At 33.2% G+C, this 26,774-nt stretch overlaps 1 protein-coding gene across 1 annotated transcript in view; it reads left to right on the top strand.

Moving 5' to 3' along the window:
- The window catches only part of NLG-4 (neuroligin 4), a 187,911-nt gene that overhangs the window by 145,068 nt on the left and 16,069 nt on the right, over positions 1 to 26,774 (top strand). Inside the window, exon 10 of the mRNA XM_089077120.1 lies at positions 7,702 to 7,829. Within this exon, the coding sequence (XP_088933246.1) occupies positions 7,702 to 7,829 (128 nt within the window). The remainder of the gene's footprint in view (positions 1 to 7,701; positions 7,830 to 26,774) is intronic.

Below are 26,774 nucleotides of genomic sequence, written 5' to 3' on the forward strand. Positions count from 1 at the left end.
ATGCGGGGAAATATCTGCAAACGTTGCCTATTTAATAGAACATATGTTAATACAACCAATTTTCATCATCCAGACGATTTAGTTATCGTATGTATCTATATCTTTGCAAATCTATCTAATACCTTGTTTCTCTCTCTATCTGCCTCTTTCGTGGTAATGTCGATGAGCCTTCGACGATGACTCACTGTAAATTCCGCTATGAAGCGTTGCTCGAGGCTGTAATCCAGATGGATTTGGAAATTCGCAGGAAGCATTGTGGTTCCTCCGAGGAAGGAAGAGCGTTATAACGACTCGCTACAGCATTCCGGGGAGAGAGCATGGTCCATGATGCCGCTAATGCTCTCTCCCTCCCCTTACCGTGTCGCGCGCGCGCTCCGTAACCGCAAAACCTGCTTGTGTCTCGCGTAGGGGGTTGGGGGTGGCTCCAAGGGGCGTGGGAAGAGGCAGAGCTTAATTACGTACTACCTGGATATGCACGTTGGGTAAATTGCTATTAGTGGTTTCGGAGACACGTTAAAATGGTTACCACAGCAACGGCTTTCATTTCTGTCTCAATGACAAAGGGAACGATGAAGAGTGATGAGCGCCGGCTTTGAGCTGTGGTATCGGGGGTGGCGTAGAGTACATTGGCTCGCTTACGTTTCAAGGTTTTGCGAGGTACACATGATTAAAGAAAATATAATTAAAAGCGAAAAAAATTCGACACCTACTAATTTTGTTGATTGTTAGTTGAAAGCGGAATAAAAAAATGTCGTATTACAATTACAAATTGAAAGCGAGAGATTCTTTTCCTTAATTATTTTATATACTTATAGAAATACTCCAAATATAAGATAAATTAAAGCAAATTTAAATTTTGAAAGAGAATGATTTATAAAAGAATAATAATTATATATGTGTATAAACTCCATGTATTCTCAACTGCATTCAATACATAGAGATACAAGAGAACAATCGTCTTCAATATTGAGTTCATTTATTATCTAATAATATAAATAGTTTTATTAAAGTGTTGCACATCAGTGCAATGCACACATCTGTTCATAATAAATCTTCTTTAGTCAGGATCACGATCTACTAAACCAATGTTCTCGCAGGGGCATGTCTCGAAGCTGAGATGATGATTAATAATGGGGGTGACTGTACTGAACGGTACATTTTTTATCCGCGTTAATACGAGACTACTTTCGTATCGTCGTAACGAGAACGCAGAAGAAGACGGGATGGAAAGAAGGGGGTAGGGCGGGGGAATGGAAAGGGTGAGCCGACAGGGCAATGCATCAGCGGTTAATGAGCAAACTTTAATATTCTCCCGGACTAAAACCCACCCCTTACCACCACCTATCTTCCACCGACCACGAGCCAGCCCCTATGTTCCGGAACCTGAAAGAGGGGAAGTGCGGGAGAAGAGCTGGGATGACACGGCGAGCGCGATGCACACGACTGCCATAATTATTGTGCGCCGACGGAAGAAGGGCGAAACAACGACGAATAAGCGAGGTTGGAGAGCTTGGGTTGTTTGACGGAAAGGGTAGTGAGATAGTTGGCCCGCGGCACGCAACGCGAAACGTTCTTTTGAACAAAATTCGGCGTCAAAGTCATCTGCATTCATTAATTTTATGGAAGGTCCAATTAGAATGGCCGCGTCGCGCTAGTTGAACCCTGATACGTTAAAAAGGGATCTGTTATCACAGTGACGATAGCTTGCTTGCGCATATTTTTTTACGCAAATTGAAATCTCGATAAATGAAGTCTTGTCTCATTTCCCTTTTGTTTGTGTTATTTCATTTCTACGAGCTACCTACAGATTCGTCTGTTTCAAATTTTTATTTAAAAAATAATTCTTAAAAAACATTTATTCAATCCTTAATGGTGAAATATTGTCTATCTTTCTTCTACGTCGTATAAGTTTTGGAACGTAATTTTAACCGGCACCTTTTAGTGTATTATTTACAAGTATCTGAAACATATTTCAGTTAACTTTTTTTAGTCGATGTGACACAATTTAAAATTATAATGTTGCGAAAAAAAATAACATGTTTCTGCAGTATAGAGACATACAGAAAATTGCTTTACTTTTTTCCCTTTCCTTATCTTTACGTTGTACATTTTAAAAGGGGTTTTAAGCTGGAATATGAAGCTTTTTCACGGGTGTCAGCAGGAAATTCTGCAGCACCGCAAACCAAGAATGTATTGACTTATAGGAGAAGTATATGAGAGAGAAATTGCAAGAGAGGAAGAGCCTTGCACAGTACAACAGTGATGTACTGCCTTTTGTAATTACTGATACAGACTAGCACCATAATAACGATAGTGCAGATAGTTTCAATTCGTTACAGAAAAGTCTGCGCATAATATCGGAGGTATGATTTCGCAATGAAATTTCATTATGCCGAATACCAACCGAACGAAATTTTCATTATTTGATTATGAATCCCCAGTGAACATCTGCATTAACTCTGGAACGTTAACAAGAAGTAATCACCAAATAACATTAATATTTTATGTGTGATATCAAGAGATTCTGTTACCAATTGCTAAGATAACTAAAACGCTATGTAAAAATAATTATTATTTGATCATAACTTTTTATTACATTTAATATAATTATTATATTACAGAAATATAAAATTGAACATATTTCAAATATAACTATTCATTGTCATAACTTTTTATTACATTTAATATAATTATTATATTACAGAAATATAAAATTGAACATATTTCAAATATATAACTATTCATTGTTGTTAGAGTCAGTCTTGTGAACACTTAAAAATATTTGATTCGCATTTCTTTTAAGTAACAGATCTTTCGTAAACAATTTTGATTAGTTAAAAAACGTAATACTTAAATGATTAATTTAAATAGATCTGCAATAGTATTTCCTTAACTATTATTAATACTTTGTTTCTATATATTAAAAAAATCTATTACTTTTATATCAATACTATAAAATGTTTTTTTAACGAAATATTTCTACATTTCCGTGTACCTTGTATATCTTTTCCCGACGTTCTTTTCTATACCATACATGTATCATACGTTTTGTATTTCTACTCTATTCTATACCATACACGTTATCATACACAGACAGGCCGGTGCTTGTGTTGAATGTCGGCTCGGCCAGGTGTGACATCAAGGTCCACTGAGCTAGCATAGATCCCGCGTTAGTCGGCATTTTTCCAAGCGACTTTACGTAAGGGGATTAAAGCGAAATCGAGCTTTAAATTGATGGACAGAGAGAGAGAGAGAGAGAGAGTGCCATTGATCGGAGTCGATTTCACTTAAATCGCCGATGATGCATGCTAACTGGCAGTCGCGCCCATTAGTGATCGATCTCCCGAACGGAGATTGTCTATAGGTCCATACATGACCATGGTGCTCGTAATTGGCTTCATCGGCATAACCAGCTGTTGTGTCTGGCGCCTTTCATCATTCAAACAGAACAGCTTGTTCCTTCACAGACTCAAATGTATAAAAATAAGTTCACTTAAAGATTTAAGATGAAGCTTAAGCGTAAATTTTCTTTTGCGCGCAAAGGAAACCTTATGATAATTTATTTGACTAAAAGTTATTCAAAAGTTATTCAAAGCTATAACTTCTGTAATTTCTTTCATGTCAATCCGCTTAAAAAAAAAAAAAAAAAAAATAAAATTATATCAGAAGTATTTCGTAGAAAATATAAGAAACCCATAGTTCATTATTTTGGACTATACTACGATTCATCAAATTAAATGTGTTCAACTTGTAATCTTTTAAGAATAATTCTCCAGTGGATAAAATAAAAATGATGTACCGATATCACATTCTCTGTATCTTGGCTTTGAATTCGGATTCGAGTTATACAAAAACACTCGTGAATCATTAATTTGCGAGTCGCGGTGTAGTACTTCGAAGATAATTTAATTAAAATTGTAATGATATATTAACTGATAGAGATCCCTTTACAGTAATGCATCAGTGATATCGCGCATATTTTATATGCCCATACAATGGTCGCATCTCATAATTTATGTATCGTCGACGATGCGTTTTCAGAGAAACGGGTAACCGACATTACATAATTCATTGAATTTATACGAGCAGGATAGCAAACTGTATGGACTATAATGTCATAAATCATGACGGTTTTAAACAAGAAAAATCAAAAGGCGAGGTAGCGTAATATTTTTCGTCGAGAATATTTGTAGCAAAGAGTAATACTTCTCAATAACATTTACTGAATGTGACTTAATTTATTTTAATTTGAATACTTATTACGGTTATAAGTCTAATTAACTAAATAATCATTCTTCCTCTTTTATAAATTAATTAATATATCGTATTAATTGACTGAATGAACTAAGACTTCATTGCCAGATTATATAATGTTATAAAATTAACTGTAGCGGAGAAATAATTTTTAATTTTAATATATAATCGATATATTTTACAATCTTTCTCTTAAATTTTACATATTTAATTATGAGACTAATGCAAATCGTATTGTAAGTAATTAAATATGACGTATGTCCCGCGTGAGGAAATCGCTCGGAGGATTCATTATTGGGGCGGTTTCGTCGAGCAACGTGGCACCATAGAGACGTGCACGCTCTGCAGGGTGCTGTGCATTATAGATTATTGTTACCTCCATTGCTGCGCAATCTACATAGGTATACGTTATCCGTCTCGGCGTGTTCCATCACGGCGCATTCGCAACGGACGTATGCGAGCACCCCCACACAGAACGTTACAGTTACGCGTACTAACTTTTGAATGATGTACGATCGAAGAAACAAATTTCCCATTTTCTATCTTTCATATCTCGTTGTTTGAAGACATTACTTGTTATTACTTTTATAAAATTGACGTAGTAGTTGAATTTTATTTATGTTGCTATTTCTGATGTTGAAAAATGTTTTCGTTTGTAACATTTTATCGTACTACAAATAGTACATTTTGCTTTGCAAAAAGATAACGCGACACTTGCCAAGTAGTTTAATATGATCCTTTAAATCTTGCTTGTGATGGTTTTGCTGCAGAAAATCGCGGAAACCTATAATAAATAATTGGTCTTAATCGCATCGAGAACAGGAACATCCCATCTAGACGAGAAAACTCGTAGTACGTCGTTTGCGAATACTCAAGAGACCTTTACCTTTATTTGCAGTTGCTATCAATGCTTAATTGGTTAGATAGCGATTTCTTTTTCGTGATGCAGTCTTTTTTCATCAATTGAGTTTCTCCTCTACATTATTTCTGATAGAATTAATGCACGCTTTATGTTAAACAAAAATATTCTTTTTATAACAAAAAACTTTATAAAATTAAAAAATTTAATAAAGATAAATTTTTAATTCTCAACCGGCAATTATAATAATCCTTTATTTCATAACATATAAATTATTAATACAATATTCTTATTGCAATAGTATTGTATAATTGTATTAATAATTATTTTTCATAAATAAATAATTTTTATTGGTTTCTATATACTATATATTAATAAGCTTATAATATAAAAATTAAGCTAATAAATATTTTATTACTTAGTCATATAATAAATACGTATCAATGAAATTAAACCTTTAAAGCTTACTGAAAGTTAATTTATTTGATACTAACAAAGAAATAAGATATTAAACTTTAATTTAAATAATATTGTTTAAAAATTGTTAAAAAAAAATTAATAGAATTTGCATTGTAATAAAATACAGAAAAAATATAATAAATAAAAATTAAAAATGAAATGTAAAATATTGCTTGCAAAATATTTTGAAAAATTAAGGTTATATAAAATAAAATATAACATAATCCTAAATTATAGCACATTTACTATAAAGTAGCAGTATATATCTGACCATTAAAAAGATGGCTGCATTAACTAATAAAAATTCAAATGTCAGCCACAAAAATTTTGACCGCTCATGAGACATGAGAGAATAGCAATATCCATAAAATTTTCAGTTGCTTTTAATATACGGTGCATTCGACAGTGGTCTGTTTTCTGGACCAAAATAAAATGTTTTTTCAAACGAGTCCACATGACAGATGATATTACTATAACTAAAATAACAGCCTTATTTCACACAGCAAATATCCATTTGCGAAAACCCTGCGTTCTCGCGTTCCCTCGCATCATGATTTACATCTGGCTTGTGACCAACTTCGCTCGTAATTATCCGTGTAATTCGACCGATCGAACGATATGCTCTCGAATATCGCGATATCAAGGATCTGCGATTTTAGTATTTATCCTCGCATGCTCATAAATCGCTACGAATTACGCAATGCGCCCCATCGCGCGTGCGGATGCGCCACTATGACGCAACCATTATCGCCATGAATTTTGGAAATGATAAACTTTCCGTGGTCATATTGTAGATCATTACAATTCATAACTGTCAATTAAATCGTTTTGTTAACGTAGACAAGTAATATTATTCTAAATACCATATTTTAAATACTTATATGCAATATAATAAAACAAAAGTTTACAAATTTTCTCGATGTCTCTCCTTCTCTGAAGACATGGCCGTCACATATAACTTTTGTGCGAATAATTTTTTTCACAGTTTTAAATTGCGAAAATATGTTTCACCTAATTAAGAAATTATAGTCAAGATTCGAAGGAGAGGGCAGAGTTCTTAAGTAGGCTAGTTGTATGTAATGTCAAAATTTGAACATCACATCTGATATTTGAACATCACATTTGATATAAATTTTAAATGGCGGTATACTAAATTCTGTCTTTGTGAAAATGATTTTTTGTTTCTATTCTTTTTTCTGAAACACAATTTTATACATTTTATAATCTTAATCTTTTATCGTTATCATCATGCGATCATGATTTTTAAACTTGTTCAAAGTTTAACTTGTTTAAACTTGTTGTATAATTCTAAATTATAGTAAGTTAAATACTTATTTTATTATTAAAGCATTTAGCAACTGAAAGATATTTTCTCCGAGCTTTTGTTCTATTTTGAAGAGCGAGAATGATTGATTTTGAAATAAGAGCAACAGACATTGTTAGAAATCTTTAATCTACATTATTGTTCCTTTCCATTGGCAGCTATCGATTATATAGAAGTCAAGAAATGTTTCTTATTACAAAATGTTACCTTGTTTAGTTTGAAATAAGAACAATTAATCCTTAGACAGAATAAAGCGTGCAAAGGGTGAACTACATCACTTATATTTCTCTTTCCTGTTCAAAGTGTCTTCACTGTTTATCATTTACCATTTACTGTTAATATAAATGTGAAACGAACCATATGTTTTCATTTCCTAAGTAAAATAACCATGGTCATTCACTACAGGGCTACAGTCCTGACCGCAGTAAAGACCGCGGTAGAGATGACCCTCAAGTTTAATATAACGAAATGTGCAACTCGACGAAACTAGCAAACTTTGCGAGTTTCATATCCCGCATCAATACTGAATTATATGATGCTCGTGATTCGAATCTTTCTCCATTTCAACTGAATTTTGTTACCTCGATTTTGCGCAAATATGTTACTTTACTTCTCTATTCTGCGAAAAGATACTTTATCAGAATAAAAAGAAGCAGAAGGAGAAAAGAAGAAAGGCAAAAAAAGAAGAGAGAGAGAGAGAGAGAGAGAGAGAGAAAGAAAAAGAGAAAATTATTTGTTAATATAGTTAATATAAGTTAATACTGGTTAATATAATTAATAATAAAAGATGGTTTCAAATTTACAGAAATCCGAACATTATCGATCATCATGGAAGAAACGACACTCTTTTACCAGCTAGTAGAGAAAAGAGCCGATTTCGCAGTTTGTCCTGGGAACAATACGATCCTGTACATCAAAAATATTTAGAAATTGGTAAGTAATACTACATTTATTATCTATCTTTTATGTATAAAATAAAATGCGATATATTTGATAGAAATATTTGAAACATTAAACTATTATTGGATTAGAGATAAGTGTAACGAAATAATAACAAAATTGTCAAAATTGAATTCGAGTTTTTATAAAATACATAGGTTGAAATATAGAATCTAAAATAGAATAATATATTTCATGGATAATAAATACATTGGAATTGGATTTCATATTGAACTCGCGCAACTTTCCGCGCCACGCTGTATTATTTATATCGTAAAGTGGCTGAAGTGAAAAGTAGAAGGTTAAGACACAAAAAGAAAAATAAATTATTAAGCTTAATAAAAAATTCATAGAATTCATAATAGAAAATTCATTCTTCAACTTCTGTTATTGCATTAGTTCAAAGAATTAATTTATCTGTTTCGAATGCGTCAGGAAATCGGAAAGGCTCATTAACTTTTTCCTCTTATTTTTGCATAAAGAGATTAAATAGAAATGGATTGGAAAAAAAAACAAAGATATTCTTTAGTTTCTGAGCACAACTATCGAGGCCAAATGTTCATTTCGAGAGTAGCCACTCGACGTTCGATTAGTCTTCACTTAGCCACGCATGAAGAAAGTACGCTGGCTGCCGAGTTAGCTTGAATTAGAACGGGTCAGATCCCGAGCGAGCTTTCATCGTTTCGTACGTGAAGAAAGAAAGGACGGGAGATGAAGTGTCGCACCAGGAACATGGCTTGCCACTCGTGTGTAGCTATCCGAGCTCAGAGTGGCTAGAGACTTTCCGCGAAGTCATTTTTATTGCGAGGACTGTGCTCGAGCACATCGTAGATGACGCGAAATGAACCCTTTGACCTGAAAAAGCCTGTGCGGCTTATTCTGTAGACTATCCATTTACGTGTCCACGAAAAATCGGTTCCCACACTAATTACTTTCCCGACATTATCACGCTAATATTAATGAAACACGATAAAAGATGTCTCCTTAAGAAAAGGTTAGAAACTATATTAATTCATTTCATTGTGATAATGTGATAATTAATTTCTTAATTTGAAATTATCTTCTCTTGAATTATTTTTATTAGTTCTTAGTTCGAATTGAATATCATCGAAGATATATCGCCATACGAAACAGACGTCGTAGAATTAGATTTGACTTGGAAAAAATTTTTATCGATATCACACTGCTATGAAAGACATGGCGGAAAGTGCTCGCCATTTTTCACAGGAAAGTCTGGTGAAAAATCGCATTGAACCAATAGTCTGCATTCCACGTTGCTCGACTCGAGTCGAGTCGACTTGAGTCGATTCTTCGAGATGCCCGCGCGTGATCCGAGAAAAATGTGCCGTGAAAATGGAGCAGAAGAGCGGATGCTTTCCCTCCCTCCGTGATTAATTTTTTTTTTTTGTACCTTCGTCTTTCTTATCTGGTCCAAGTAAAAGCCCTCGTTTGAAAGCTTGTGTCTGAGGGAGAACAGAATTCTCACTGGTAATATCGATATATGTCTATGTCTAATGTATTCTAGAATATGAAATATGTATTGCTGGGAATATATTAATCTTCCATCTCTCACATTTTTCTCATAAATAAAACTTAGTTTCATGATATTTTTATTAAACGTCAATAAACCTTCATAGTTTCGTAATGATATGTTAAAAAGTCTTGTTCTACAACTTGTATCTAAATTTAACTGTGAGTTACCCTGTTCAATACACAACAATACGTAGTAACAATACGATCTACAGAAACGCATGAGCGCAATTTGAAAAACGTCATGCATTATCGGTGAGTCTGTTTCGAATTTTACGTAGAGCGAGGAAATTCAATAATCTTTTGTTCCTTCGATTCGGTTTAATCTTCGATTTCCGGCAACTCGGGGATGAAACAGGCGGAGCTTTCGACCGAAACGAAAACAGCAATCGTCGGCTTGAGTGGTCGTTGTTTTATGTCTCGGCATTTCGCTTTTGTTCGCCTATTCGCTCTCACCGCACCGTTCGCTATCTACTTCGCAATAGTTTTTGCCCCTTCCGACCCTACATTTCTCCTCCTTTGTAGCCACCTCTTGCCTCTCATATAAATGTGCTTTGCTTTAGCATCGATTATTAACCTTTATATCAATTAAAATATTATTTCAACTTATTTATGTTTCAATAATTGCTTCAAATGTATTTATGATATATTTCTATCTAAAATATTTACTAAAAGCTTTTTATTTTCTGTTTTATAATCTGTTTTGTAATCCTTATAATATATTGGAATTCTATAATTCTGAATTCTAGTAATCAAGATCTCCAACCTGATGAACTCAGAGAATTCAGGTTTTTGCTGTAATGTAGAACTTTTAGTACCTCTCAATTTCTGAGAATTGGAACCTGGGCCTTCAAATTTAATAAATTCTAGAAGCTATAAACCGGGAGGGATGAATACCAGTGATGCTCGTATAGAAACGAGTCTCTTCAATTAAACCAGCTGAATGGGCATAACAAATCTTTAAATAAAACAGCGAAAAAAGCTTGGCAATGTGGAATGCATGGAAATTAGAACAATTGTACATATCACGACAACGTCTACTACTCGAGCCATTCCTAAACGGTCTACCGCAAGTATCTACAACTATACGCGGTTGTTACGGGTGCCATTGTTCGTAATTAAATCAGATCCCTCCATATTTTCTTTTCTTTTTTTTTTTTTTTTTTTTTTTGTTAGCGCGCTGAGAGCTCGTAAAGCCATGACGAGCGCTGTGCTGGGGTTTATATCCCGTTCGTGATGAACGGTGACATTTGACACGGGTGGACGTTGTCGCGTTCTCATAATACCAGGCATATAAACACCTACAAGGTGTTCCATACGCCTCGCAGTAAACTTATATAGTATAATTTTACGTTTTTTATCTTTGTCAGAGAAATATCTTATTAAAAAATAATATACAAACGCGCGCAATTATTTAGTTTTAATTATTATTTTTGAATGACTTGTAAGGTCATGCCTTATTAAAATTTATAGTCCTCTTATAAAGAAATAAAGAAATGTGCAATTAAAAAACTATTTTTTAAGATTTTAGCCGTGTAAACGTATACTAAATCTTTTGTAAAGAGAAAGATAATAAGAAAATTGTATAACTGAAAGATTGTGTGACTGGCACTTAACAAATTTTTGCAAATTCATCAAAAAATATACTTCTAAAGTTGACTATAGGTCTTATGCAGAACCTGTGTAAACACCCTGTATAGGAGCATAGCGCGAGAAGCTCGCAACGGGTTGGCAAGGCGCGGCGACGTGAAATAACGAGCTTAAATAGATTACGCGAAGATTACCAGGCGGGGCTAGCCAGCTTTCCATGTGCGAATTATGAGAAGACGTGTTCCGGCTAATCGATCACATCTATACCAATGATGATCGCTTAAAGCTTCGTATCAAATCAATTTGCAGAAATCAATAAGAAACAGATTATTAGTTGTAGCAACGCAAATTTAATAACTTATTTAAAACAGCTGAAAAGATTATATATAAGTATATATTTTATTATTTATATTTAAAAGTGTAAGATTTTTATCTTTAATCTTGATGAAACAATTTTATTAATTTGCAATGTAATTTGTTAATGCAATATAATATAATTTGAACGACAAGAGAATGGACGATCAGGCGGAAAGTGGATTTGTCTTATACTTTAAATTTATTATCTTTTATTAATGTTTTGTCTTTCGATCTTTATACCGGTAAAATTAACGGGATGCACGCAAGAGTTGGCCTCTGGCAACTGTAAAAAAACAAGCTACTCGGATGTCGCTTTCCTTTGGGCGCTTCCTCCTCTCTTCTTTTGGGGAGACTCTTCCTTATCCTTAGGATTAAAGGCGGGATGAAACCAGGAAAGGCTTGACGGTAGCATCCCGAGACTATCGTCGAAGTATAAAGCGCTAAACAGCAAGTTCATCCGTCGAACTTTCGAAGCCTCGCGACTTTGCTCTTATCGAGATTAGCTGGGCCGGAAGTCCTACGGGAAAGTTAGCAATTTATTACAAAATATTGAAGGTGACATCGCCGAACTCACGGCCCGCTTTCTACCCTTCCTTTGGCTGTCTCGCGCAATAAATATCTCGTATATTGGCTTCTCCGACACCTTCCCATATTCATTCAACTTTGTGTCACTTTGACAAATTAAAACCCATTATTAATAAATTTGTAAAGTAAACTGTATGTAACAATAACATAAATCTATTAATAATATTTGACATGAAGATGACCCCAGAAAAATAGAATACAAATTTTTAGAATCTTATTTGATTACAGACGTGCACGCAGTACGACATTTTTTTCTAGCATCACACACATGTGTCAATTCAAAATGTAAAATTCTGATAAATTCTATCAATTTGTGTCACAACTATGTATATGATTATTTTGTATCATGAGCAAGTGTCATGTAATATGAAAAAAATTACTTTCATAATCATACAATTTTGACAGATGTATATATACAAACTAAAATGTTAAAATATGCTATCTCCATGACAATAACTGTCCACGAAGAAGTGTAACAAGAGAATCAATTATTGGAGAAAAATAACAACAGACAATTTCAATATATTCGAGTACTGATTTAACATGCGGATTTAAAAGCGAATTCTATTATATGAATTAATTTTAAAAATGGAAACTTGTAATATTTTCTCTATATTCGATTCTCAAAAGGTTATAAAAATTTTTTGCAAGTAATTATCTCTGTTAAGATTATAATTTTAATCTCAACAGATTAAATCTGCGCAGATTAAATCTATGTTTTAATTAAAATTCCCTCATATATATATATATATTCCCTCATATGTATGTATCTCACTCAAATTGTTTATGGCATATTTCTATTCCTTCAAATCGATGCCTACATCACGAGAACCATATGTGCGTGTGAAGTTAGAGAGAAAAGTTTGGTCAATCCAATCGATATTGTAAACCATACTAGCGAACTTTACCAGTACGGTGGTCTTTTCGACTTTCTTATGCGCGCTCGCGGGCGACAATGTTCGTTCTTGTAAAAGTTTCAGCGCCTTCCTGGCATACCGCCATCGGCATCCACAAGTATATATCGCCATGCTTCGTATCTATATAAGATTTCCTCAGGAATTTACGTAATAGCCGCAGCTACAAAGTGCGAGAGAAGATCCGCCAAAAGTTTTATCGTCGTATCTCAAGGAAAAAAAGAACAGGTAAAAAAAATTAACAAATCGCTAAATCAAAAGAACGCAAGAATGCAAAGAACCACAAATTAAAGTCTAATAATAGCTGAAGAAGAAAAAAATCTTAGGGTTCAAATTATAATTTTTGAGGAATTATAATTTTAGAGGATCAAAATTTGAAATAAAAAGTGTTCACTTTACTTCACATTGAAGAAAATGATAAATTTACTTAAAATAACACATCTAACAAAACTTTTTAATATTTTCCCAATGAAATTTGTGTCAGCTTTGCATGGAGGATTTACAATAGAATCGTTACTAATTAATAATTTTAACTTAAATATTGTACTATTCCGGTTGTGTCAATGTAAATAATTGGTAATTTCATAGTAATACATTATTTGGTGTTTGTAATATGGTATAATCCTGACAGATTTCAAAATAATTTGGCGATATTAATTTTGTGCAAATTAAAATCTATATAAATTTATTATGGGATATCATATGTAGAATATAAATTATGTGATATCGCTTAAATAACGTATTGTACATTATTATATATATATTTATTATTAGACGTTTCTCAATATGCATTTTGATATGTAATTTGGATGTAAATATTCATTTTTCAACTCGTCTCACTTATTATTTTAATACATTCCGCATTGTATGTGACTGTATTTAAATTTATTATTCTCTACACACACACACACACATATATATATATATATATATATAACTTTTATTATACAATTAATAATATTTTATAAATATCACATTTTTTACATTCTTATATTCTTATAATCTCTTATTGATTTCCCTTAATAATAATTTTTATTCCAATTTATTAGAATAAACTCAAAACGTCAACAATAAATACTTTAAATGTTTAAAAAGTTAAGAATAGAATTCAGAATAGAATTCTTTCCTGCTTGAAAAAGAATTAGATTTTATCCAGTCAGTTCAGGATCTCACACGTAGCTGTCCACCCTCCACAATCTCCTTCCAACCCTTATTCCCTTCGTCTTAAATGTCGGGACGCTGCCAAAACAGTTCGCACAGACTTGGCGAACTCACACCCCTCCTACCTTTTACCCCGATACATACACATCCTCTTAACACGGAGGAGACTAATGCACGTGGGAATTCTGGCATATTACGACAGGTACCGACAATCGAGAAACGGCTCAGAACAACTCGATGAAACTGCCAAATTATAATACCGCGGAATTATAATACCTCGGACGGACGAATCATTTTCGAAAACTCGAAGTATTACTGTTCTTACTTTCTTAAGGCAGCATTCTTTATAATTTGTCGGAAATTATTTAAAAAAAAAACGGATTATCTATAAATGCAATGGATGGATTAATCAATTAAACATAAAACTGGGAGTTTTTACTGTAATTTAAAATTTTACTTTAATTTCAACAAAAAAAAAAAAAAAATTTACTCTCTAATTAGAGAATAAATTCTTTATAAAGTAAATATACAATTTATCCAATTTTTCAAAAGCTTGTAATTATTAAATATCTACGTTCAATTATAATTGTCATTAAATCTTGATTAAAGTTTCTCAAAAATATACTTTTGAAGCTTTTGTATAAATCTTTATGGAAAACGCTGGGAATGTAAAAGCTATCTCTGGTTCAAATGTAATTCTCGGATGAAGTTGCACTTTTCAGCCAGCGAAATGCTTTATTTTATCGTTCCGATGAGCACGGATGGTACAACATTGGCGATGCTTACGGCTGCAACAACTTTCGTACATAAAAATAAAGGTAAACCCGTATCTCGGTAAAGGGAGAGACAGTAGATAGGAGGGCGTATCGAGTTGGAGTTTGAGGCGGCGTAACTTCGCCTTTAAGTTCTCGCGAGTCCCTGCTGCAGTTTCCCAACGACCAGCAGCTGCTTTGGAACTGAATGCAAAGATGCAGCCATGTGTTTCTTGTTACCTCTATTCTTGTCGTCATTATATCCCGCTTCCAACCGCGTCGTGATATCGATCATACCAACTTACCATTTTGTTGCAATTATATTGTTAAATAAAAAGTTTGCCACTTGGATAAAATTAAAATTTTCTTGCAACTTCTCGATTATTATGTTGATTGATGCTCAATGAAAATCTGCACCTATTAATTTAATCACCTATAATAAAATACCTATAAAATCAGAAATAGAGAAGCATTCAATATAAAAATGTTAAATGGAACTTTTATTTTACTTCATTTCCCTCTTTGTTGAAAAAGTCTGATAAGACAATTCTATTAAATCGATGTTCCCATTGAATTAACGTCTATCTATGAAATTGAAGGATTACCGAAATTCTAAATACATTCAAATTTTTAATATAACATGAGGGCGCATGGGGAATTCGAGGATTTAAACAGAACCATCGATCAATTAATACGCGGAAGAACATCGATCAAACCGTAGCCTTTGTGACAGTTATGCAAATGAAGTGCCAATTAATTACTTAGTATCTAATGAAAACCGCGTCTTCTCCTATAGAGCCTCATTTCTGAGGCAGCTGAAAGAAACGCCTTTTTTCTCAGTAACTCAGTGATTAATCAGCGGATGATCAACTTGCTCGATTTGCTATTTGTAGATAATCTTTTATGAATCAGCAAGTTCAATGTGTTTGATAAATCACATGACACATACATATATCATTGTTTGATAAAATATGAAATATATATGTATGTTTTATTGTTATTTGAATTTTTAACATAGAGAATTTCATAATAAAACCCATAATTCTAAATATTTAAAAATTTCGTTATTTTATTACTTTCTGTTTTCATAAATGATAAACTTTAAATTTATCTTTTTGTTTAATCTTTTATTAATCTTTTGTTAAATCTAAATGTTCTTTCATGATTGTCAAAGTATTGTAGAACGCCAGTTAACGAAGATTTCTCGATACATTAAGGTACGATCGATGCTCGGTATAAGTATCGTCGATATTGAAGTAACGATTTACAGCTACACCCGATGAGATTCGGTCCGGATTTCGTTTGGCGTTCATTCGATTTTCGGATATCGCAGGCTGATCACGGCGATGCGCGAACGAAGATTGATTAAAAATCACGGGTCAACAATTTTATCGGATGATTACTCCGCCATGCCTCGAATTTATCTCGCCCGATTGCACTCTCGATACCTGCTAAAAGGTTTTCTTGTACGATTCGGTATTAATTCTCCCTTAAAAACGCCCACGCAAATCTCGAGGCCGTCAAATTGAACCGTCCATTTACCAAGCAGCTGCAGTAAAACGATATTTATCATCGCATCGTATCTGCATTCTTGAAGCTATAGCGATGTTCCAGAACTGTCACTTATAGAACTGTCACTATAGAAGACCAGTATTATATGATGTAAATATGTAAGAAATTTCTTGTGAAAATTTCGAAATGTTCTGTGCGAATTATTAATATATATATGTTAATAAAACTCTCACAAAAAAACGATGTAATTACATCGAGATGGATATTTAAATTAATATAAAAACGTATAAAAACGTTTATACATGGTAATGTCATGTCGTGCTGAAACTCATACTATCAAGTTATAAAATTGAACGTAACTTTACATTATGTACTACGCATGTCTCCGTATATTTGACGAAACGTGCATTACTAAACGATGCATGGCTCCCGTAGGATTTCTCACGGCCGCAATTCGCGGCGGGGAAACGTCAAGCAATTTGACACGAGTGTCGGCGAATAACTGTCGCTCTGTCGGTACGGGTCACGGAGATTAAAATGGTTGAGACCTAAAGCATCGATGGTTACGGTGATGCTGATGAGCACGCTTCCATTTGCAACAGAACGCGCCCGTCCCTGTGTGACGTGTTTCGTGTTTATGTAATGCACGCCCCGACACCGTATGCCGTCTGCGTGCGGAGTTGGACATGGAATGAGCATAAATTAACTTGTACGTGGGCAGACGTGTAGTTTTCATAGGTCTACCACTTTGCACTCTTGACCAGGTCATAGACAAAGACACTTCAATTCTAGAAGTCTAGTTCACAATTTAGCCAACGTAACTAAATACAATCAACTAGTGAAATCCTTCTCTCTCTCTCTCTCTCTCTCTCTCTCCCTTTTTTCTCTCTTTCAAAGATAAAAAATCTTTATAAAAAAATAAAATTAAAAATGATAGCAATAATAATAACACATTGTGAAGTAAATATTAAATATTAAAAGTACTTATAAATTATTCTCTTTCAACAATATTATTAATTTAACTACTTTTTTTTTGTCAATCTCTATTTCAAATTATAATATTAAAGTAAAAACAAAGATCGATGTATTTAGTTAATACTGAGACATTTAGTTAATATTGATTAATGTAGCGCGCATTATTGAAGAAAGATATGACGGGCAATGACGAATTGAGAATTACGCAAATCGCTTCATTACTTTTTGGCGAGTACAGTGCTACGTTGTCCAGACGGACGGCACGGCACTGCCGGTGTGTAGCACTTAATCACGGTATTACCATGACAGAGTGCCGCTAATGCAATGCCAATTTGGCGTTAAGAATTAATGCGCTCACGGCTGGGGCTTAGCGGTTGCGGCCGCGAGATGTGCTTGTGTCAGCATCGATGACGCTAGAAGGATTGCAGCGTTATCACACAAAACTAAAACCACCGCTGTCACGCATTTTTGTGGTCGCTTTGTATTATTGATTATATTGTATTGTTAATCGTCAAAAATTGGACATTGATGGAAGATGACCAATTAAAAAAGACGTCACGTATTAGAAGCATATAAAAAAAATTGACGTTTATATATGAAATTTGTATGAAGAAAAAATTAAATGTAATCATATAATTGGAAATTTTTTAAGGAAACACAAGAATAATTTTGTTTATATTAAAGGATGAAAGATATGTAAGTAAAACTACGTTGCATTAATAAAATTAAATTACACTGACAAAGACTTCTATATGAATACAAGGCAATAACTAGACTTGATAATTAAAAAACGTACCAACTTTAATATTTTTAATTGCATTAATAAATTGCTTCTTAAATCTACCGCCAACACATTCTGAAAATGCATAGTTCTCAGACACACATAAAATAAAAAGTATATAAAAGCGTAGTAATCTATTATAAGTAATCCTTAAGTTCAAGTTTTCTTTTAACATTTCAGTAATATATTTTCTTTTATGTGTATGTGCATAATCTTTTTATATCTAACGTATTATAAATTTTTTAAAATAAGTAACAATAACGATGATTTTAATTGCGATTGCAACAATAATGACGTAAAAGATTATCATAACTGTTTATCATTACATCACGTAGCACCCTGATGAGATTTTAATCAAGACACGCTAACGCATGTTGGCTATCTTGTACCAGCTGGTGTAAATTTAGGCTGATGATTTTGATTGATCGATGATAGTATATAAGAACGCAGACGAAGGTACATACGCTTCATGGAATTTATTGGCGAAATTTAAAGTTAACGTTAATCCAAATGATAATGTGGCACATGCAAGACATTATAATTATTAATTTTAATTTGAAATTTAATTTAAACAATTTTTTTTAAACAATTCATATGATGTACTATCTGTAGATGTATTTTAATGACAATATAATTTAAAGAAATTAATCCATTTAAGAATTAGAAGATGACGCGAGACTCTCAATTCGTTTCCCACTTTTATCTGGTACCGAATTAGCCTTGTTGACATAGCCATCCATGTCTTCAATGACGATTGATCGAAAGGACAACGTGTGCACTGCCACTGACAGGTTAATGAATACCGTTTTCGCGAAATTAGTGGCGTCGTGAATTTTCGAGCGCGCCTGAGACAATGGCTGTCGCTAATCGCGTGAACGGTGCAAAACTTGGAATTGTCATCGCAGAATGTGCGCGTTCTTCATAATTTAGTCGTGATGAATATGAAATGTTTCAATGAAATCTCATTAGCACTACCGACCGCATCTCCAATAGACCGAATGACACGCCAGCCACATCTGGAAATGACAACGCTAAGCAACAACGAAATTGCGAAATCTCGTATAGTATGTTATTATTCCAGTAAAAATTACAAAGAAAATTAGTAAATATATTTTAATGTATCTATTTATTACATTAAATGTCCGGTGCTTTAACATTTGCTGGATTTTTTTAATGCATTATATCTGGACATAGTCACAAGCAAAATTAACACAAAATAAATAAGAAGTCAAATAGCAATAATTTTTATTAATTGTTTAGCTATATAATTTTAATGAAATGATTTTCTCTTTCTTCTATTTGTATATACGGTAAAAGTAAGATATAAATCTTATAAGAGCGGAAGAGAAGAGGTAGACGGACTTAATTTTTTCTGGGATATTTTTGTAAATGTGATTGAAAGCACAGGAAGTCCGATGATGACTGGAGCCGGAGATTATATCCGGTATATTAATATTGCCTTTTCCAACGGAGACGAAGTTGGTTGCCGGTCGAGGCGGTACGAATAGCCGTAAGTTACTTGCGCGACGTGTCCGTCGATATTGCGATAGTTAAGCACAGGGCGCATAATGCAGGAGCTGCAGGCTTTGCGGACGGTACCCGCGGGAACTCAAACTCGCTCCAAGTTCCCGCACCGAGCATTAAAGTATTACCGGGATAATTTGTTACCACCTGCCGCGAGATTTCGGGAAATCTCTTTAATAAGCTCCCGATCGCCGGCGGCTTGATTAACGCGAATAACGTTGTCGGAATATTGTCCATCCGTTAACTCATTCATCCGCATTCCATGATTGGTGTTCGAGTGCTACATGTAGAGTGCTATTATTTAACAAAGTGATATATATATATATATATATATATATATATATATATATATGTCGATTAAAATGATACATATCGATAGTTCCAAATATGCGAATATACGGCTATTAATTTCAAAATTCATAACAGCATTTATAACAGTCCCGATCTTTTAGTAAAATAAGAAAAAAATTTGTTGATTTGATTAAATTAAAAATTAATGTTTTATAAAATGATAATAATTTTATAAATTAAATTTCATAAATCTATCCTTGTTTTCAATATTTAATAGCTTAATTAATTAATTAGCTTAATTAATAGCTTAATTAATATTGTTCTGATGTGGCAATATTGAATGTAATATATGAGTAAAATTCTTATGAGCAAAAAATGTCTAGATTAAATTATAATATTCAAGATAAAATTTCAATATTAACATTTTTTGCTTAAAAATGTACTGTATTAATTTAATTTACTTTAATTAAAGTAATAATTTAAGAAAAAAGATAATATTACTGTTTACATAAAACTATATAATTATTTAAGAATTAAATGTATTACTGAATTTAGATAATAAATTAAGATAATAAAAATTCCTAAAATGTATTTAAGAGATAAATTAAGAGGTAAGTTGAGAAAATAATTTTAAATCTTTATGACAAATGCAATTAATTAAAATATAAAAATTGAGGAAAAAAATGAAAATAATAAAAAGTGACTATTGTGGTGAATTTGTGACTAGTAAAATGAAACACAACTGATCATCCACGCGTGATAAACGATAAACATGTAAAAAACAGCGTTACACGGAATGTCGTAGTAAAAAATATCTCACTTGAAATGTGATGAAAGTTTGCAGACGTTGCAAGGCGTTGACATGTTATATTAACGAGCTACGTAACCCAGTCCAGAATTATTACCATACACATTGTTGGTTTACCATTGCAATCTATAGGATTTCTATGAAATCTGAGAACAATTTATCCTCAATATATTATGACTTTTAATCACTCAGCATAATAAATAAATAAACGTTAGCATAAGTAAAAATGGAATTAATCGTAAAATATATTCAGAAAGTGTAAAACCTTAAGTTAAATTTTGTTTTAGTAATATATTTTAATTTAGTTCTAAGCTTATTTTATATCTTAAAATTAAATGCACAATTATATAATATATTTTACTTAGAATTATATACATAAAGGCATGCGAATAGAAATCTATGTATTTTATTCATTTTGTCCTTTACAGTTGCTTGATTGAAGCTTATAAATTAATCTCCTTGGAGCAGAGTATATCGAATAGAAATATTTCTCCAAATATCCATTTCTAAAAAAAGGCGTTATTCGATACCCAAATATATCGAAATTATTGTTGTCGGTTTTCCGTTATGTCGATTAGTTCTCCCGCTGCACTCACTTCATAAGCGACTGTCATTGCGGAAATCATTTTATAATTGTATTGTAATATGTTATATTTATAATATATCATTAAAAAGTTTCTGAATATATGTATATATATATGTATATATAACTTTCATGTATCGATTTAGATATTTAATCCTGATAAAAAGGATAGGTAAATAAAAAAAACGTATGTATTTCTTATTACATAAATAAAATAAATATGAGCACTTTTTTATAATCTTTGTTTCTATTTTTTGTGAGAAAGATATGTCAAAAATGATGTTTGAATGAAAACTTAATGTTTTTGAAAACAACTAATATAAATTTTTACGCGGTGTCATTTCTATTATTGTTAAATATTTATTTAAGAAAATCGAAAATTAAATGAATTTAATCAACTCCATATACTAATGTGTTTCCAAAGAAAATTTAATAAATTCATTATTATTTTTAAATTATCTATACTATTTTATATATTATACACATATATATCTAATTTCTTAAAACGTTTAAATTATTTTATTTTTATCTTCTTGCGAGATTATTTCATAACTTTTAAACAACAATAAGTATTTCAATTGAAATGCGAAAGATAATATAAAATAATGAAACATGGATACAATGAATTCTATTTCATGAGCTCTATACATTTCAACATAATAAATCAATAAATGTCAAATAAATATCTTAAAAATAAATAAATATATCTTATAAATGTACATGATATTCAGAAACTTTTTAATGATATATTATAAATATAAGATATTACAACACAATTATGAAATGATTTCCGCAATGACGCTTATAAAGTAAGTGTAGCGAGAGAACTAATCAGCATAATAGAAAACCGACAACAATAATTTCGATATATTCGAGTATCGACTTAACATCCCTTTTTTAGAAATGGATAAATCAATAAATGTCAAATAAATATCTTAAGATTAAACCAGGATTAAATATTCCAAATTGTTTCCAAGCCTAGCCATTTTAGGGCAACGAATCTGTGAAGATCTAACTGCAATACTTTTATAAATATAAATATATAAAAATAATCTAAGACAAGTTTCACAGATTTGTAGCCTCATTAAAAAAATTATATCACTCACCGATCCGATGCGCAACAGCGGAGTGAATCTGCCACGTAGCTACGATGATTCTGTAACACAGAAACAGAACATTCAAATTATAGCAGCGCTCTAAATGACAGATATTTTAAAAAGTAGTTTTTACGCATATCGAATCTACATACTTGTTTTTCAATTTGATATTTATTATTAATTTGATATTTATTAAAATAATAAAATAATTTTTGAAAAAAGATTTTTGGCGTATAAAGGCGTATAAAACTTTAAACTGTTTTTCCCTCCCAAACTATAAGTTTTAAATTATCGAAATTTATTAATCCAAATAAATGTGAAACTGATTAATTTTATGTTGAGAAAGAAAATGTATATTTACCGCAAGGTTGCTCCGCCGGTGCTCGATGCCTCTCCTAGGCCTCCTCCTCCTCTCCGGATGTCGGATCGTCGGATGTTCTCGCAGCACAGGACACTCGCAAATTATTATAATCGCGCGCGTACTAATTTTAAATAAAAGTCTTTCAGTCTGGTCACTTGTACGGCACTTCCGAAGCAGACGTGCTGGCTGCAGTTCGTTCATTCTTCACTTGAAAATCGGCGACGGAAAAATGACGGTCGATTAAAAAAAACCGATTAATTTGCCACATAAAAACCATTGAATGACTCGTGGCTATGCTGTGTTAGTACATTATTAATAACAGTAATATTACTTAATGTTAATATTAATGTTACTAATAACGATGCAAGGGTACTGTTAGCTTCTTCGTCTTTGGGATTCCGTTGGGGAACCCAAAGGAATCCCTCGGAATACTGAGTTCCTCAGCCACGTCAAGGCCGTATTCATTGAAGGAATTATCGTTTATAAAAATTCATGAATTTCAAAGAAATAAATTACGTTAAATATGCATATACTTTGTTAGAGATTCGTCGATTTCGATATGCTTACATGTCGTTAATCACGCGCATTAAAAAGCATTTACTATTACATTCATAAGATACAACATAATTTGGTATCATTTAGCATTGAAGAAATGCGAAGAAATACGGAACGTTGCGTACTGCGATCCACCCCTACGAATGCCGGTGATACAATGGAGCGCTCATAAACACGTGACGTACCAGCCGCGGCACGTAAACTCAATTAAACAACAATAGTCTGGCTACGACGAAATTCAACATATATTACAAAATGCAAATTACATTTAAATCGATGAGAATTTCAAAGCAGAAGAGCCAGTCTAGGAGAATTTATATTGAAGATACTCGAATTAGAGATCATTAGAGAAAGTCCGTCGAAGTACGCAGCCCTTCCATCATAATAAAGTAATACCCGTATCGCTTACAAAAATTAATTATCACTATGCTTCAAAAGATAAGCGTCAAATCAATGAATACGAATCATCATTCCGTCGCCCGGAACTGATTCAAATGAAACAAGTCGTCTTTTGATACGTATAAATCCGACAAATTCATAACTATGCGAGCAACGTTTATTATAATACACGCATCGTAAGATGCATCGATGTTCTCTGAATTATCGTTATCTAGAATTTGTCGCGACTTCGTTTCGAAAAGAAGATGTGAAGATACGCGGAACGATAACACACTACCTGTCCACACGAGTGTCGGTGGTTGAATGATAAACGCGCTGCGTGCGCGTGTATAATATTCGTCGATTATAAACAAAGTATCAAGGCCGCGCGCTATTGTATTGTCAAACATAAAGGTTTCAACATTTATAAACAAATTATATAAGGTACAATATGTATATCTTTTCTTTTTGAGCTTTGCACACGGAGGAACGGGAATAAATATTAAATTTTGGAAATGAAAATTTGAAATAACGTTAGTTAGCTAGATATTAGTAATTATGTGAGATTTTAGTGGCAAGATTATATGATATGTGATGTAAATATTTTATATAAAAATAAATAATATTAAAAAATATAAAAAATAAATGGCGCGCGTGAAGCGCGCCTTTTGTACTGTTCTAGTATGTCTAGTAAGTATGACATGAAAAAGTACTTGTAACAAGTGCAAAGAGATCCGAAAAATGTGTAGAAGCTGTTGATCTTTCCGTTTCTTAGCCCCTGAATTCTTTGCATCTCTAGTTTCCACAGGTTCTGCTAATACGGGGAATTTTAGACATGCACATACTTAAACGCACATATAAATTCTTCTCACTTGCCGTAAATCATGTTGAAAAATTTCGCATTGAATATCGCCAGCGCGAATCCTGAATGTACTTGACCCTAGGCTGGTTTTTGAGCCACAGAAAATACGAGGATCGACGCGACGTGGGGGGGTTCCATCCTACACGTGGAACTCGAGAACGATCGAGTGAAACCAACGGGTATCCGACAATAGAGGAGATCAATTGAAAATGCAAGGTGCCGTTCTGCGCGATCGCTTCTCTTGGAAGAATCTCTCTGAGCATCTTGGCAAGGATACATGGCGAAAACGTGGGGAAATCGGGACAGATTCTAAATTTGTCACAATACGACATCGGACATTGACACGCCACATTCCAGTGTACAGTAGCTATACATTGACTTTGTATTTTGTTCCGTTTGACCGATTTTAAATTTTTCTAGAAAAATGTAAGTAACTGTTATTTATCGAAATGCATAAAAATGTCATTAAAAAGATAATTATCCAGATAATTTCGAATTATCATTAATATCAAAAAGTAGAGACAATTTATACATCGTGTAATAGATTTTCAAACCAAACGACTTTAATTCGTATTGCTTTTTATTTTAATACCGAACAAACAGTGCATAAAACAATATCATTCTAACTGAGATAGATAGATGGAACGTTCTATATACTCTAGGATACAAAGAGATCGTGGCAGCAGTTTTTGATCGATTCGAGCGGGGCGACACGTTTTCGCGACGATGAAAGCATATCGGGAGAAGCGAAGGACGCGCTTGTAAATTGCTCCATATTTTCAGCATCATTTTTCTTGAATTTTCCGTCCATCCTCGTGATCTCCCTTTTTTATTCCCGCGTCAAACATTCTGCCGGTTTGTTCAGCAAGAGGATTCCTCCCTTCATGATCGTCTAGATACTTTTCACTTCTTTTCCATTCCTTTCGCGTTCTTATATCTCTCAGGTTACAATCCGTGACATCTTAGCGTCTATTCTGTTCTATTTATATTGAAAAAAATCATAGATTTAAAAAAAAAAGTAACTAAAAAAACTTGATGTAAAAAAAAATAATAAAAATAGAAAAAGTGAGTAGTAGATAGAAACATTTTCAAAAGAAATAACGTAACAACGGGAAATTAGAAAAAGGCAGGGAAAAGAGGAAAGAGGGATAGCGAAGATATACTAGGCAATCAACAAAATAACAAAGAATAAAGAGCAAGATGAAATGACAAAATATGACAACGATAGAATAAAAGAAAACGGCAGAAAACAAGAGAGAACAAAAAGTTACCCAGGAGAAAAAAGACAAAATAAAAAAAGGATAAGAGATGTAGGAAGTATGTGATACGTAAGGTAAGAAAGGAGAGCGACAGAGAAAGAAAAAGGAAGGAGGTTAGATTATAGAACGTCTTGGAAGTCAATTTTTCATCGCATCGAGCGATTTGCCCTCCCAGGAATATTTCTTAGCTCTCCAAAGGCGTTCCCACTTGCGCATGATCCTACAGGATCTCCTTGCATTCGAGATACCCACCATCGAGCTACGACTACGTTGGGGATAAAAAGAAGAGTTCGTAGCACCAGATAAGTTGCGGCGTAAACGCCGACACATGTCTCCCGCCATTTTCCTCCACATCCGCCGAGATATGTTTTTCCCACTATGTCCCTGCATTTTTCTTCCCTCTTATCTTCTATCTCGTCTTCAACGTGTATTCTTGTGGATTTATATCTTTTTTTTTTTTTTTTTTTTTTTATTTATTATGTCTACTTATTAATTTTTAAATTTGTGTCTCATAGAAAATCCAAGCCATTAGGAAATCAAATTTTCTTGCCTTTAATGAATGATATCACTTTTCAAAGCTCACCTTCTCTTCTTTTAAATTTATGAATTATTTCCAAGTGTGATCGACTCTCTGGATTTTCAACTCTACGAATTCCCACATTTTTCGTCATAAGTTTAACCGACACTAAAAACTTTCGCGCGTTTTGCGTCCTGCTTTTAAGAGCGTGCATGTTCGCCGAAGTTCATAAGTTGCGAAGTTGGCAGCGAAAGGATGACACGGGAAGATATTAAAAAGACTTTATGCCAGCCGCTTGTCGGTCTCGACACGATTCGACAGTTTCTATTCTCGCGCGGCCGTATTTTTCCTACCGTAAAATCGTATTTCAGATGTTGCGCAATATTCCCGCTCTCACGGACTTTCGCGCAGCAGTCTCCTTCTTTAATTAACGAAGTAAGTTTGGACATTCCGTTCTCTTTCCGAATTTAATAAAGGCGACCGAATTAAACGCTAGGATGCTCTCTTCGCCGGCTAATCGTTGAAAAATTCATGAGTGTTGTAAGGA

The sequence above is a fragment of the Pogonomyrmex barbatus genome, unplaced genomic scaffold (genome assembly GCF_055798465.1).
Source record: "Pogonomyrmex barbatus isolate J1 unplaced genomic scaffold, ASM5579846v1 scaffold2, whole genome shotgun sequence".
NCBI lineage: Eukaryota > Metazoa > Arthropoda > Insecta > Hymenoptera > Formicidae > Pogonomyrmex > Pogonomyrmex barbatus.